General features: G+C 44.1%; 2 protein-coding genes across 2 annotated transcripts; both read right to left on the reverse strand.

Annotated features, from left to right (window-relative positions):
• Window positions 1-510: 510 nt before the first annotated feature.
• cUnh5orf15 (chromosome Un C5orf15 homolog) lies at window positions 511-6717 on the reverse strand. The gene is made up of 3 exons (XM_079171378.1): window positions 6590-6717; window positions 3224-4383; window positions 511-2139 (listed from the first exon to the last, which is right to left on the reverse strand). The coding sequence occupies exons 1-3, from the start codon at window positions 6711-6713 to the stop codon at window positions 2005-2007; spliced, it is 1419 nt and encodes a 472-aa protein (XP_079027504.1). The 5' UTR covers window positions 6714-6717; the 3' UTR covers window positions 511-2004.
• Window positions 6718-7661: 944 nt separating this feature from the next.
• Window positions 7662-15511, reverse strand: vdac1 (voltage-dependent anion channel 1). The gene is made up of 9 exons (XM_079172343.1): window positions 15437-15511; window positions 13811-13880; window positions 12232-12281; window positions 11747-11899; window positions 11575-11627; window positions 10846-11073; window positions 9946-10096; window positions 9254-9311; window positions 7662-8771 (listed from the first exon to the last, which is right to left on the reverse strand). The coding sequence occupies exons 2-9, from the start codon at window positions 13875-13877 to the stop codon at window positions 8680-8682; spliced, it is 852 nt and encodes a 283-aa protein (XP_079028469.1). The 5' UTR covers window positions 13878-13880; window positions 15437-15511; the 3' UTR covers window positions 7662-8679.
• Window positions 15512-17283: the final 1772 nt, after the last annotated feature.

Here is a 17283-nt window from a genome sequence, read left to right on the forward strand (position 1 = left end):
GTCAAAATGCCTGCTGGGAGGAAGGACACCGTGTTCGTCAGTTCATCTTAACTGCTTAAGCATCAAATAAAAAACATTATCGCAACTCGGCGCTCTGCAGCAGTTGCTTTTTCATTTAGTTTCACAATTAAAGATAAAAAGAGAGTGCATCTAATTTAGACAGCGTAGTCTTTTGCAGACATAGTATGCTTCAACTGCTGCTAAATGTAGATGTGTTTAGTATATAAATATATAACTTTTATTTGCAGGTTTTCAGCTCGGTCTGCTGTAATTAAATTATACAACCTGTGAGCCCGTTAGGATCACAGGAGATCAAAGTAACCGTCTAGTTAGTGATGCCAATGTAGTTAAGCTGAGAATTTACTGCATGAAAGAGCCAGATAACAGAAGGCTGTGTGATGGAAAACTCTCTTTATCCGACTCAGAAGAAGAGTACCATAGACTCATCACTAGGGTGGGTCAAACATGAAAGCATCGACCACAAAAATAAAGCAGACAAGTAAAACTCTGTACACAATTTGTGCTTTATTGACAAAAACAAAAGATTGTACAGTTTTCAACTGTTGATTGCAAGAGCAGTGTTGACCCACCATCTTTACGCTCCTCCCCTCCTACTCTAATATGACTGAACATCACAGTGCAAATCCCATCATCAAACTAACCACTGGAACTTCTAGAGATGGACAAGACAGCTGAAAAACAACTGGCAGAAGGCGACAAGAGATTAATAACAAAACATGTGGATTCATGTGGCTGTTACGGCATTTCGATTGAAGGCATGAGACGGCGACAGACAGACACACACGTGGCCGTGCTGACTAGGAAGCGGTCTGTTCTTAGTTTTTTTGTGGTCAGGCCACACAGAGCGTGCAAGATTTCGGATAAACAGATACAAAGTCCACCAAACTGACAGGAAGTAGCTACAAACGAAAAGTTCTGTGTGAGCGTGAGGGAACCACAACGAAGACCATGAAGGATTGATAGAGACTTCACCGAAGTCATAAAAAACAAAGCGGGCCAGCCCCAGGACTTCTGCACAGCGAAATCTGGGGGGGTAGAAGTACAAGCGGTACCGTAGACGAGTAAAATATAAACTGATGCACACGGGGATAGACTTTATATTAGTACATTCTAACCTGAACAGTGTTCAGTGTCTTCATTTAAATGGCTGAAGCACAAGGACCCTCCTGAACTGTATGTGCAGCTTAACTTCCCCACATGTAACCGAGACTTCACTTCCCTCATAGAAGGTCAAATCTAAATGAAAAAAGGCTTTTATACACTTAAAGCAGTTAAAACAGGTGAAAAAGTCATTTGAACTGCATTTTATATGATTTCTTTCTTTGTGAGATAAAACAGGTATATTTTTGAACTGCTGCATTTAAACACATTTTCCCAATGTTTAGTTTTTTTGTCATTTCACAGTACTTCACTTGTTACTGTATACGATCGATGACAAATGGACCATTTCCACATGAGCGCTTTGGAATGACTGCATATATATGCATCAGATTACTAGCTTTGTTTGTATACAAAGGTATGCATGACAACAAGTGCTTTGAAAAGAAAATGTTTTGTGTGTTAATTCATATCTTGGCTAACTGCTGGGAGAGAAACCTAGTACTAATCTTGGGGTAAATAATTAACTGTTATAATTTAGCACTATATTTTGACCCGTGAGTATTGAACATATCCAGACAGTATGCAAGACTAAAACACTCTAAAGAAAAGACTAATATAAAGACCCCTAATAAACCAAAAATATTAAATCCCAAGAAGTCAAACAATATAACAAATAAGAAAAACAGATAAAAGTAAAAATCTCTCTATGCAGACAACAGAAAAGTCTCAAATAAACAGAATTCTATCCCGAAGACATGAGTCTCAGAAAGCATCAGTGAGGCTCCGGGGACAAAGCGCAGCGTCTCAACATTGGGACTGGCCGAGGCACAGAGGCCAGCTGGCTCTGAGCAGGTCTGGACAGGTCTGGAACAGGTCAGTTCATCAGAACACGTAGTCCCGGGTCATCTTGAGGGACGGCATGGCCTCGTCGACGTTCTGGTCCAGGCGGTGGTACTCCACGGTGTCGCGGGAACACAGACCGTCCTTCCAGCGCCGGCTCTGAACCAGGAGGAAGATCTGAGGAAGACGAGACGTGCAGATAAGAGATCAAATTAATCCCGATAGATGTACAAGTGCTGATCAAGTGAAACCATTTCTGGACAGGCGAGCAGAAAAAGATGAAAGACGACATGATTGGAATCCTTACTTCAGTGTAAAATCCATATTAACACGGGGTCAGCATAATGTAGAGTAGGAAACTCTTCTCTACTCATTTGACAGAGAGAACTTCCTCTGTTGTGCTATATATGAGCACATCTTCTACAATATGTGACGTTTTGTTTGTAACCAGTTAAAGAATGCAGTGCTGAGATCTGTAAATCACTGTCAAGATCTCTAACTTTTCCATTACATAAACATTTAGATGAAATCACGCAGGCTCACAAGAAACTCCTCTCAACGCTGCACGGCTCAGGGAAGTCCTCGTTGTTTCACTCCAAAATGTAGAGTTTTGTACATTTAAAAAGCTGAATGTTTACAATAAATAGAGCTGCGATAGGATTTGAGTCATTTTTTTATAAACAGTCAAAATACTATGATTACAGCTTCTTAAATGTAGATATTTTGGGGTTCCTTTACCCCGCTCTGGACAAAAAAGAGACATTTTAGGACGTCATTTTGGGGACATTTTTCGCTGACAGATTAATGAACAATGAAAATAATGGTTAGTTTGCAGCCCTACATGAAGGCATATATTTCAGACACTGATTTTGCATTCAAAGTGTAATTCAAATACATTACTGTGTCTGAACAGGTTACAGGTTTAGTGAATTTTTACCCATAGGACTGTGTGATGGCTATTTATTTGTATCCATTAACCTGATTCTTCATCCAGTGCATGGACCAAAGATAAAATGTCAGGCTCTGGATGTAAGAATGGCTAATTCTCTTTCAAAAACAATTTAACTTATAACAATATATAATAAAAGACAACCAGCAAAACCTCAGATTTAAGAAGTTCTTATCAAAACTGTTGGCAGCAGATGGTAAAGGCTGAAGTACCATCAGCCCTGTGCAAACCAGACTCATGCATCTGCATCATCATCATCATCATCATCATCTCTGGCCTCTTACATCCTGAGCAGTTCATGCCGACACTCACCTTCCTCTTGTTGTGATAGGTGATGTAAACAATGGCCACCAGGAAAGCCAGGATGACCAGATGGAAGAAGAAGTGAGAGTCCTCATCCTCCGTGTTGTAGCTGCCCGCTCCCTCCATCTCGTCCGGCTGCTGTCTGCTCACGCTCTGGTCTTTGACGTCGACGTCGTCTTCGTCGTTGTTGTTGTTGTTTTCATAGACGACGTCGTTGTCCCCGTAGGCAGCGTCGTCGGCGTCGTCGTCATCATCTGTGTAGTCATCCAGACCGATGTGAGGTACAGGTCCACTGTCAGTCCGCCCGTGTGGATCATTGTCCTGCACTGTGGACGGGTTCAGAACGGTGGAGGGTTTGGACTCTGAGACATGTTCCTCTGGCTCCTCTGTTACAGGTCTGGACAGTTCAGGGACTTTGAAAGGGGTGGTGGGAACTTCTGGACTAGAAGCAACAGGAGCATCTGTTGTCACAACCATGTCTGGGTCCGCAGCCATGGCTGGGACCGCAGCAGCCGTGCCCGGGACCGCACCCGTGCCCGGGACTGCGCCCGGGACCGCACCCGTGCCCGGGACTGCGCCCGGGACCGCACCCGTGCCCGGGACTGCGCCCGGGACCGCACCCGTGCCCGGGACTGCGCCCGGGACTGCACCAGTGCTCGGGACCGGGACCGCGACTGCACCAGTGCCCGGGACCTCGCCCGGGGCCGCACCAGTGCCCGGGGCCGCGCCAGTGCTCGCACCCGTGGCCGCACCCGTGGCCGCACCCGTGGCCGCACCCGTGGCCGCACCCGGGGCCGCACCCGGGGCCGCACCCGGGGCCGCACCCGGGGCCGCACCCGTGCCCGGGACTGCGCCCGGGACTGCACCAGTGCCCGGGACCGGGACCGCGACTGCACCAGTGCCCGGGACCTCGCCCGGGACCGCACCAGTGCCCGGGACCGCGCCAGTGCCCGCACCCGGGGCCGCACCCGTGGCCGCACCCGTGGCCGCACCCGGGGCCGCACCCGTGCCCGCACCCGTGCCCGCACCCGGGGCCGCACCCGTGCCCGGGGCCGCACCCGTGCCTGCACCCGGGGCCGCACCTGTTGTTGCGTCACCTGCTTTCTTGTTTGCAGTGGTCAAAGTAACATTGTGAGATATGATTCCCCCTTGATTCGCTTGGATTGGTGCTGTCAGGTGAGAGGGAAAAACAATGCAAGACAATATATATTATTAGGTTGACGAAACACTCCTGAAAACACTTGAAAATAGCAATTTGAAACATTTGCAGGTAAACAAAATATGTATTTTCAATCAGGGAGGGGTTCTTTACTTTCTAAGCCTACCTGCTAATGTAATATATAATGTGCAAAGAGTCCAAATTCAATCTGAATTTTAAGTTTCGCCCCATCTCAAGAACATCTAAAGTGACTTTACAGGTAATTAATGTTCTTCAACTTACAACTGAAAGGAGTCTGTACTCCTACCACACCCTGTGAACTTGTTCTCCTACTACGGGGCAGTTCATCCTCCAACTGCCACAGACAAACTTTGATTCGTAGTAAACAGCATCTTGTTTTCAGTGTGATAACATGCAACCTTGCCCTAATCTCATGACCAACTTCTCTCCTTTAAAACGTGATATTGCATATCATACTACATCATAAAGCCCACTATGTAACTCACTGCATTGAACACAATTCATGACTCTCACTTACTCTTAACAGGGGTTTAAACATACATCAATGCTAACCAGCTTCTCCAACCTGTTTATAAAGGCTGCTGTGAAACAGACATTACATTTCAGTCTCAAAACTAAAAGAAGTACTTTAGATTTATTTAAGAACCCCGACAGTTTCTTACTGCGCCTTTAAATGAGAGCTGAACTCATGCATCTGGCCTGCATTGCTGAATCAATGACACCATTTAACCAACAAGTGTGTGAACATTATTTCCATCCTGTGTGACTAAGGAGGCGTTGCTTAGGAAAGGACGGGAGGAGAACACTTGGGACTTGAAGCACGGGGTAAGACGTCCCCAAGAGAAGAAAGGAACTATTCATACACATGGGCCACGGCCAGCATAAATATCCACGTAACAAGAGATCTTTGTGGCAGCGACCGGTAGAGGCAAAACAGCATGTAGGAAAATCAGCCTTTAAGACTTAACAAAAGTCTTATTATTTAAGTATTCTTATATTTACCAAAAATAAATAAATCACACAGCTCTTCAATAAGTACTTGGGGCTCTTCCTCCACTCTGGGATCAGCTTTATTCACATTAATCCCATATGATGCTTAAGAGTTAGAGATAAGTACAGCACATTAATGACGTGTCACAATCTGATTTCATGAGCCAATAGAGTTTAAGCAACTTACAATACTTCAAAGAGGAGGACACGTTAAGCCATCGGATACGGATGTGAATACCAGGCCCACAAAGTGAAAATGAAACCAATATCTCCATTTGTAATGTCAGATCTATAGTCCATTCATGGACATTTCTTTGCTCCTAACAGCCTACGTCCGTGTGGATGTTTGTTGCCCCAGTGCATCTTTATCACAATACATGGCGATGACGAGGCACCAGACACTTGACCTTTCCCAGCAAACACAATACTGCAACAATGAAGCAACCGACACACGATCTTCATTTAAAAAAGAGTAAAGAACACGGGCAAGGATATCAACACCGATGACCTTATCTCAACAGATTTCAGCCAACAAACTACACGCAGTCAAATTCCACTTATGCAACACAGAACTTGCCATTGAGAGCAATTTCACAGCCTTTGCTGTGGTCCCAGTTTCTTGATGGTAAACTTCAAAAGAGTTTTTTTGGGCTGACAGGAGGGTTAATTAACTGCTCAGATATATGACAAGGACATCTGGACCACGTCACTGTGTCAGTCCACCACAAATCACTGCTCCTAAAAGGAGTCCCTCGAGGGGTATCACAAAGTAGACCCTTTAGCTACAGTGACACATCCCTCACAGTTATCATAGAACAGACATGTAAAGAGTTAACTGATCGTTATATACATTACATCAAGTAAAAGGTCTCGAGCTTGAACTTTGTTGTGAAACATCACTTCCTGTTTGCTGGTTTCCGAGTTGTTTTTTTATGGCCAAACATTGTCAAACATCACGCCACTGCGTAGTCATATTTCAAACCTCTAAATCACTCTTTATATTTTGGAAATTATTCTGTTTAACTGTACTGTAATAGTTTGAGAATGACTCGGAATAAATGTACTATTTTAAGACTCTTCCGCCAGCTCGTCTGACACCGTGGTTGCTAAGCTAGCTAGCAAGCTATCTGACACTGGCTAGCTAACTAGCAGTGCTGTTGGTTTCCTGAGATAAACAAACATACGGGTACTTCAGTATAACATACCTTCCGTCGTCGTGGTATTTACTGGAAGTGACAGGCAGCCGCTGGTTAACATTTGGAGGCAAATAACCAGCGAAAGAGCGCAAATATTTCTCCTGTTTCGCACCATCTTCCTGCACGTCGCCATGTTGATTGCGTGAGTAACTGAAGGGGCGTGGTTTCCACATGGCCACATAGGAGGATGCGCGTGAAGTCGATGACGAACTGGATGCGCGTGAGTCGATGACGAAGTGAGTGCATGTGGTCTGAGTCTGTTGCAATTAATGACAGTTGGTTGTAATGTTGTGTCCTCCAAACACCTTAGATAGATAGATAGATAGATAGATGGGTGGATAGATAGATAGATGGATGGATGGATGGATGGGTGGGTAGGTAGAGAGAGAGAGAGAGAGAGAGAGAGAGATATGGATGGATGGATGGATAGGTAGAGAAAGAGATATGGATGAATGGATGGATAGGTAGAGAGAGAGAGCGAGAGAGATTTTATTCATCCCGCAAAAGGAAATTTGTCTAAATGTCTTAATATTGACATTTATATAATTGTTTACGTATAACTCTTTGCCCCCCCCACACACACACACTTGCAGGGTACGCACAGGTGTGATTAATAACTGATTAAGGCCTTGGTATCGTGCATGCTGGCCCGCTGGAATGGCTGTGACTAAATACAACAGGGCCATAATTAATTTGATCAGTTACACCTAAGACATGTCAACATGGTCATCAACCTGCAGATACAGGTCAGGGCCTTCTTCCATCAGACTCATTAATGCAGGAGCGCACCTGGGTGCCTGACCCGATTTATTATTTATTAATGGACATTGTTAAGCTCACTTAATCCCACTAACGGACATCTTTAATTGTTTGTTCAAGCTGCACTTGTCCTCTTTTGTATGTAAATTGTACGGCTATTTGTATATCTCCTGCCTTAAAACGCTTTTTTTAATTGTCTTGCAAATGGCCGTCTTGGTTGATCAAAAGCATTTTCACAGAACTTTAAATAAACATGGGTTGAAATGAGTCCTCACAAGATGCAAGTCATGTGACAAAAGATAAAAGAGCAAAAACAATCAAACTGGTTCAAGATGTTCTTTATTCATAATTCAAGGAACGACAATACTGTCGAATACACTAAGCATGATTCCCATAACCAGTTGTGGAAGACTACCATTTCCTGTCCACTGTAATCATGATCTTCCTCCTCCCTTAGAGAAGTTCTGTAACTCTTACCCAGAGGAGTGTAACTGTGTGCACGATAGGTCTCCCTCCCTTTGCTCAACCAGGAATAACCGACGGGTCTTTTCCTTTGTAAGACTTCACAGGTGGATTAAACTATGCAAGACCGTCAATAAAATAACTTTGACTATATGTAACAAAAGACATTTTTCACACCAAATGCACAGACACAAAAAAAAAAAACAAGTGAGACGAAAAACACACAATGTCCACATTGGGGCTTAGTGTCTTTGAGCTAATGACAGCTGCTAACATCAGGGACAACTAACCCTTCCCACTGAATAATATATCAAGACAGACGTAAGAGCTTTCCAGCGCAGGAGTGAGAAAATGAAACGGTTGTATCACCGCTACCACCGCTGAGCGAGGAGTGCTTCGACGGTGCTTTGCAACAGCACCATCTGGTGGTGTAACTACTCGACTCCACGCTAACGGCCCTTTCCCGTTTTCATCTGCATCGGAAAGCAGAGACTCTCAAATTAAAGCATCGTGATTGTAGTGAAAAGACAAAATAGTGAGGCCAACAGGACTGCACTCAACACTACTTTTTCCCCCCTCGCAAGCTATTCAAGATAAAACTTTCTGTTAATCGAGATGTAGTTTTGTTCCGAACTCAGCTCTGTAGTTTGAAAATACGATATTCCCTTAAAGTGGTTCTTTGAAAAAAGTGGTGGATCGTGGCAAGAACGACTTGACCTGCATTTTGTCTTGGCTCCAGCTGTAGCATGTCTAGGGGGACACTGGGGGGGGGGGGGGGGGGGGGGTCGTGAGGGCTAGCTAATCAATTAAGGATTTGGAATTTTAGGTGGGGAATGAGTGTGTGCTGGGAGGACTGGAAGGGCGTCGGCCTCGTCCTCTTATGCCTGGAACTCGAGGCCGAGGCCGAGCTTGTGGCCGCCAGCGTTGATGTTCTTGCCGTCGAGGAGAGCAGAGAGTGTCAGCTTGATGCCTGCGGAGACAAACACACACACACACATACACACACACACACCAGGTGAAGCCGTGCACAGACCAGGACATTTAGTGAATATAAGTGCAAATATAACAGATTTATTTGCTGCTTAATCCTCCAAACAGTCTGAAAGCATTTCAACCTCAAAGCCCTCAAATCTTTCTGTGATGTCGCGACTGTTATTCACCTTTGAGAGATTCTACTTGTTTGCTTTAAATTAATGAATGAAGTAATTTGAAGTTGGTTTATCAAAGAATTACTGAAACTCTGCAAGGTAGCCATGATATAATCACAGTGTGTCTCACATTTACTTCAGTTATAACATTTTAATTAGAATAATCCACTTGCACATCTTAATCCACCGCTCACATTTTGACTTAATGTGACATTTTCTGTTTCATATTAATAAATAGATACATGTTGAGGTATTGTGGTCTTGTGGTGCATGTTTTGGCCCGTTTTAAGCAGAGTGCACTCACCTGGCTTCAGAGTCTGAGTGTAGCCCAGGCCCACCAGGCTGGAGTTGTTCACCTTGGCCTGTGTGAGAACCGCAGATGAAAATCATACAAAGAACAACACACATCACTGACAGATGAATGGACCAATGCCGATGCTGGGGAAGGTATTGCCTTCTCCGGGGTTAAATCTGAACAAAATCTAAACTTTAAAAAGTGCTAAAACTATAAACAGTACCACTTCAGAGTGTCACGTTAGCCGCGTTATTAACATCTTATTAATTGTAGTTGGAATACATGCAATTACACTAACAAACAACCATTCACACTAATTGGCTCGGCTGTGAGTGGGATTTAAGGACTAATGTGATTCTGTAGACTCGATGAGGCTTCTCTTAGCTAAATGAGATGTAATCACAACATGGATTTACATCCATCCTTCTAAGTTGGTCATGCAGAGAAGATTGTGAACGGACTGAATGGAGCAACGTGACTAGTTGTGGCGCCTCTCTGGTCAACGAAAGGTTAACAATCTGATGCTGCATTATGAATTCCTTGTGGAGGGGAAGAAGTTTAAAAATGGACCATTCTGAATAGGGATCAATAAAGGGACATCGTCATCGTACAACACGTGACTATACCACCACCACCACCACCACCACCACCACCACCACTACTACGACTACTACTACTACTTGAGGTTCCATACTACTCACAGAGAAGGATGCGTCAGAATCAATCTGATACTTAGCAGCGATGCCAAAGCGTGTGTTGCTGTTTCCGGCAGTCCAGGCCAGGTTGACGGCCGTCTCCAGCTGGTCGTTCACCTTCTGGTAGATGGAGCCACCGAACTCGGTGCCATCATTTCTGAGGGAAAAACAGCAGATCAGAATATATGTAAGTGCAACGCAAAAAGGATTCCCTAGAGGTGATGTTTTCTCCCTCAAACGAATAAGTTATAGTTTTGTGTTCTGTAAAAAAAGAATACCGTAGTTGGTTTAATGCGTGTGTGTTAAAGAGCTCCTCAGATGGGCACACGGTCAGTGATGTAAAGCCGTCAGTATACTTTGTCTGACCTCACATAACCACATCAGCTGTACACTGAACCAGACAGACTCGGGAGCACAGCAGGAAACAAGACAGACTCTGTGCCCCGTCTCTCCGACGCTACCTCACTCTGCCTTCTCACCGAGGCCCTGTCTGTCTGCCTGCTAACCACTCACTCCGCCTCACTTGCATTACAGTAAATCCCATAACCTGGGTGTAAAAATAAGTTTGGGTGCCGTGGCACACCTCCAAATGGGCGACAAGTTAGTCAGCCAGACAGGGACAAGAAAAACCGAAGGCCTCTGTCCAGCCACGGTCAGCTGTCTGGAATCAGTAGTTTCACTTACAGCTAAAGCTTTAAGCCCATGACTTAAGTTCAAGTACCGCAGGACAGAAACCCTAACCCAATATCAGGAAGTATAGTTATATAAATAGTTGGCTCAGTGTCAAACTCAAGGTTTAAAAGGCACCGTGGTCGTTTGACAGTGTATTAGAAATGCATTGTGTGTGGTACAATGGAAGGATGCATGCTAGTATTTATGACCATCTGCTGCTTTGTGTAGTCTTACACATTCGTATGGAGTTGAAACTCGTCCGTCTTGAATCCAACTGCAAAGTTGCTCTGGGTGATCCGGTTCCTTCCGGCCTCGAAGGTCATCTGGTAGCCGGCCAGCCAGCCCTCGTAGCCCACCACGCCTGCGCCGTGGATGGCCGTGCCGTTGATGTCGTAATTGACGTCACAGCCGAGGTTGATGTGGTCGCACTTGTAGCCCGTCTTGACCTTGCCGCTCTTCTTGCTGGCAGGAAAGTCCAGGAGAGAGAAGAGGATGTTAACGTCAGAGGACAAGAAACATCACACAGCTGTGACAAAGAACTAAAAACCAAAGTAATGAAGTTTACCAAGGCTACAGACTGCAACCCTTTAGTCACGCACACTTACAGACATTTTAGAGGCACTTCAACGGGCACCGTCGCTGATACCGTTAGCGTGATAAATTAGCTGACTTAGTGAGCTAGCTCATGTTAGCAAAATAGCTCACTAGTGCTCGGATTTAAAACAGACCCATGTTACTGTTACTGTATGTTGGCTAAATATTGTTTGTGTGTATCCTAGTTTCGCTGAATTGGCAGTAGAAATGCAACGTATTTTAAATGGCCACGTAGCTTTTAATGAATTGTTTAAACCCATTTACTGAAGCTCCAGTAGCACATGAAGGAAGGCTTGACTTCATTCCACTGAACTCTCGATTTGTCACTGAAATGAACTCAATCTTTTTTCCCCATTGAGCTCTTCTTACCCGGTGTTTGGTGAGAAGGAGGAATCAAACGTCAGCTTCAGCCCCTTCGCCAACTGTGGAATAGACAAGCAAGACATAACAGAATAAATAAACTGGAGTTGATGCCACTCAAAGCTGTATTTTCTTATCCACATTTTAGATCTTCTTTGCCCCACAACAGCGCATCACCAACCTGGTCTTCAATGGTGATCTCGGTCCCCAGGGTGTTGTCGGTGTTCCACTTCTCCGTGAAGGTCAGTCCGTGCTCCGCCCACTTGTACTTGGTCTCCAGGGATCCGGCCACCTTGCTGGTCTCGGTGTTGGCCGAGCCCGTGCTGGTGAACTCCTGCAGATGGTGTTATTAGAAGTCAGACTGACCGGTACATAACTACGCTAACATCATTGTATTGTTGATGTCTTGCACCATAATATATAGGGTTGTAGACATTGATGTAGTACTGATCTCACTCTGGAATAGAAACTCTATCCAAACTACTGAGGGAACATTAACAAGGTGAAGAAATCTATTTGACTTTCAGTAAACTTTAAGTGTCCTGGCGATGCTTTCGGAGATCAGATAGCCAGACACCTACTGATCAGCCAGGAGCCTCTTAAGCTATGATAGGACAGCTGCAGTCTGGAGCTCCGATAATCTGATAATGACTGCCGGCGACTTACCAGTCCATTCTCAGACTTTGTTTTCAAGTCCAGCTTGATGACCCCAAAGCCTGAAAACAGACAATATTGAACACAAGATCAAAATGATGTCGGGATGACGATACAGATTCTCTCTGAAACGTTTGATTACTGAAGTGAACCCGAGCACAGAAGAGCCCTCTAAGAAAGTACGACTTTCACGCCAATATTATGAGTCTTAAGCATGCAAAATCATCTTCTAACTCTGTTAAAGAATCCCTTTAGATATTTCCAAACCCTTTAAATCAAGTCATTGATTAGTGTCAGTGAAATAGCCATTCATCAGCCTCCAGGGTGCATTTAAAGTTATTTATAAGCCACTGACTGAACGTGGGTATTGATTTGACGTAGATTCTGTGAGAGCATTAGTGCTGTCGGTTATGAATAACAGCTAGAAGGCTGGTTAAACAGATCCTGGCTTTACCCAACATAACAGCCATCAATTGATTTAACCAACCGCACTTCACATGACCCAGAGACCGCCACGTTCATGTGCTATCTGGCCTCGTACGTATCCGGCTTCCCCCTCACTAAATCGTCAACTAATTCACTGTCCATCCTCATGCAAAGCTGAGACTTTTTCCTGTGAAGGTGATGGACTCAATTTGTTCCATGTGAGCACCGCTAGCCTGCAGTGAAACCCACAGGGATGAATTGCTGTCACTGCCCTAGCTTGCGGTGAATCAGCCTTTCGTGGTAAGTTGGTCTGCTGCAACAACCGGGAGTTCCCTAGATATTAACTGGACGTCAGTCAGTCACCCGTGGAGCACAGCTGTGTGTACTGTACGCACAAAACACGCCCACATCCTCCAACAGCTATCACCAGAGCAGTAACTGGTTTGAGTCACTTGGGCATTGGGCCTGAGAGGAAGTGTGAAATCTCCTTGATTACTTCACAACACAGGAAGAAATACAGTTTTTCTAGTGTAAAGAGTGATGTGGAAATAAAACTAGCAACAAGTTTGACCATTGCTACTCTACCTCCCAGAAAACTTTAAATGAAGCGATGAAAAGCCTCCCGTTTTATAAGTTTTAATTATTTACAGATAAGCACTAACAAGGTAACACAGTATGCCACTACACTACAGGCTACCAATGGTCTCCATATCCTTCATGGAGCTTCATAGAGCTCAGTGTTTTACCCTGATCTGACAATAACATGTGTTTAAAAACTCAGAAATTATAGCCTGCACCCGACAGATATTTCACAGGTAGTAGTACTGTGAAAACAATATATAATAATATAATGACTCTGGAGGAGCTTTGTCAAGTCTTTAACGCACATGTGTACAGACTACAAGCTGTTGTTGCTGCTCGCTGTGGCTTAAATACATAGATTAAACTCTATTAAAGTATGTAAGAGCGTAAGTATTTTATAATGCATTAAATATATAGAGAATGGCCAAAATGTGCGAATCTCAGAATCATCTTCATACAATCGTTACCGTAGGCCTCACATCATAGCAGTACTCTGTTGTGATTGAACCCCTTCACCCTCCATACGATACTGCCGTACATGTCGGTGAAATAAGCGAGTGTGGTTGGCTGCGTGGTTGCTCACCGTATCCTTTGGTAAAAACATCCCGGGCAGACTTTCCAAGGTCAACGTAGGTGGGAGGTACGGCCATGATCTGCAAAGAGAAGCAGGACGATCAAGGCCGTGACTGAACACATGGCAGAGAACTAAACGACGCGACGGTCTCTGGCTGTCCTCCCGCTGCGTTACAGCTTAAAGACAGACAGACAACCCAGTCACACAGCGGAGGGGAAGACACAGCAAGCAAACTGACAGATCAGATGTGAAGTGCTGCTGAAAGAGGAAGGAGAGACTGGAGGTCAATGATGGATATGAAAAGGTACAAGTCTGATGAAGTTATTGGCTCACACACACACACACACACACACACACACACACACACACACACACACACACACACACACACACACACACACACACACACACACACACACACACACACACACACACACTCAAACTTGCCACCCTGTCAGCATAGAGGCCAGCTTGTACGCAGGTGTCACATTTTGGCATAAGCTGTTAATTTAATATATGTAGACATGGCTTCAAAGTGGATAAAGCCACGTTTAGAGGAGACAATGGGAGCCACAGACGGAGGCACAAAGCGGACTGTTTGCTCATCCTCTGGACTGACGCTCATGTACAGTACGTGTGAACCTCTTTGTCCTCATTTCATTTTCCTGACCAGCCTGTTGTGAGCTACACAAATGAGCTACGGCGTGTTCTACCTCAAAGTGTCACTCTGCAACAGCTCCACCCTGTGTGCTCCAGATGTGACATGACGAACACATTTACTGCATTGCATCATTGTGCACCTTTGGGTCCCAGATGTTTCTCTGCACCCACTATGTCCTCCTCAAAATGTAGGCCTCCTAAAAAAAAAAAGCTCTGACACAGCTCTGACACAACACATGAGGCCCATGTCCAGGTCCAGACCCCGCACCCCCACCCCGAACCTGATCCTGATCCTCAGGGACAGGAAGTGGACTAATGCCAACACCTACAGTCTGCCAACACACCCCACGTATGGCTTTCACACATGGCTCCATGCAGAAATGTCAGAGGCTGTAGAGGACGTTGGGCTAGGACACCGTCTGTATATATGACAGTCTGCAACGTGTAGTTACTGAGGTGTCCTGAGCTAAAACCTTAATGACTCTAGGTTGAATAAATCTGTCTTTAAGCAGCAATCACACATAACTTTACAAACGAAAAGAGGGCACAAATCCCAAAGCATGAGGCTAGCATTTAAGTTTCACACATCTCTGCCCTTCAGCACCACTTTAGCTGTAACGTTAGTCTTGTTTGTGAAAGTAAAAAAACTATTCTCTCTCTCTCTGAATGAGAGTGAATTACAGCAGCGACCACTTGACTCGGACAAAGAGGTTATAGGAGGCAGCCTCTCTCTGCCCTCGCCTGTGCTAACAGATTAGCACTAGCTAGCTATCAAGGTGGACAGCGGGCAAGCTAACAGCGGTTAGCTTGTAGCACAGCGGCAGGCCTAGCATCTCTCTCTCTCTCTCTCTGCACGCAGAGCTGCATCCGACTCCTAGTAAAAACATGTGGTATCGCCGGCTGACAGCAGTGACAGTGCAGTAAACACATAACTTCAGCTGTGTGGCATTTAAATATTAAGACACATAACGTTACCTCTGTGTGTTCCTGTCCTGGTCGAGAAGGGGCTTGTCAAACTGCACAAAGGGAGGAGGGAGGAGAGAGGTGGTGCGGCGTCACGTAAGTTACGTTACGTGACGTTACGAGTCACGCAAGCAGCCGAGGAGGCCGCCTGTCATCGTCAAAGATACAACATTCGAATCAAAAAGCAAGATGATTCACACCACATTTCAGCATTTCAGCACGAGAGGCATCGGCGGGTGAAATGCACGAGGGAACCGTACTATTCCTATTAATTCCTATTAATTATTCTTGTGTAACACTGATTTAGTATTGTAAAGCAACAAAGTACAATTGGTCAAGTGCTTGTACATTACTCGAGTAGTTTGTACTATTTAAAACTTCATTTCAGAGGGAATATTGTACGTTTTACTCACAGTTGACAGTTATAGTTATAGCTCTGCAGAAGGCTATTTCTCACACAAAATATATCATCAGTTTATAAAACTGAAGACGTTTCAAAAAGGTAAATATTTAAATACAAATTCAAGACGTTTATTGGCACAAGCATATTTTAAACTAATTGAACTAATAATATGCTAAGCACTACTAATAGGATACATATTTTGCCTTAGACCAAAACTAGACAGGTTCAGGTGTGTTTACAATCCATGATGTCTTAACAGAAGCAAAGCTAAATACATTAATAGCAGGCTACAGGTCCAGCAACAAATACTTAAATCATTTCTCAGTTAAGCGAGAATAATGAAAATAGGTAGAATAATAAATGGTTCCCCTTCATCCTCTACCATGTAACACCCGAAAACGGAAATAGTAAAAAGGGAACTATCTCGCTTTTTACATAATTCTCTCTGGTGTCCGACTTGCACCTTCGCGCAGGCGCAGTTTACTCCAGGCTGCACGCAACTCCTCCTGCAGCATCCCTGGGATAAAAAGAAGTGCCATTAACAGCTGACTGGAGATCAGCTTCCTGCACCTTCATCGCAAACCTCACCGCTGTCGTGCGGGTTTATAAACTGTCCCGGAACAGAGGAGCTGCATCAGCAGCTGTAATGTTACATCACATCTGTACAGGACAGGAGGACAGGATGAGCTCATATTGACCTCTGCTGTCACCATGAATTACATTCACGACCTGCGACTGCTACGATGCTTTTTCTAATACTAGTTTTTACTAGTTTTTACAGAGCAGTCACTCTGTGAGGTAGCCATTTAACACCAGGTGATGCTTTATTTTTTTTTTACATGTTTCTGACAACATCAAGATGAATTTCAGAGAAAAACTAATCTAATGTGATCTCATGGACCCACTTTCATGCTGTTTATTGTAGATAGATAGATAGATAGATAGATAGATAGATAGATAGATAGATAGATAGATAGATAGATAGATAGATAGATTTTTTAAAAAGCGATACAAATAACAGAGTCAAACATATTAAATATAAAAATGCACAATATACACAATGAAATAGAATAATGTAGAAAATATAAGAAAATGTAACCTGACTTCAGTGGTGATATGATGATGATGGTAACATTCAATCGTTCTTTGTATCCGAAAAGCTAAAAAAGACAACATTTTGAGATACACTGTTTTCACTGCAACAAAATATGTTTAAAATGTATATAAATAAAACAATCTTAAAGTACATTTTCTTGATAATACGCATGTCCTCATAGATATTTTTACACCACATTCTGATTGATATTGATCTTACAACTGCTTTACCACATGATACATATTTCCACTGACAGAGCTTTGCAGAACACGACCTAAACACCAGATCCAAATATTTCCAGCAGAATGACATTTGAATAAATGTCTTATTTTATGATGGATACAGTTTATATTACTCTCA

This window comes from Pholis gunnellus (genome assembly GCF_910591455.1).
Source record: "Pholis gunnellus genome assembly, chromosome: 13".
In the NCBI taxonomy this organism is placed as follows: Eukaryota; Metazoa; Chordata; class Actinopteri; order Perciformes; family Pholidae; genus Pholis; species Pholis gunnellus.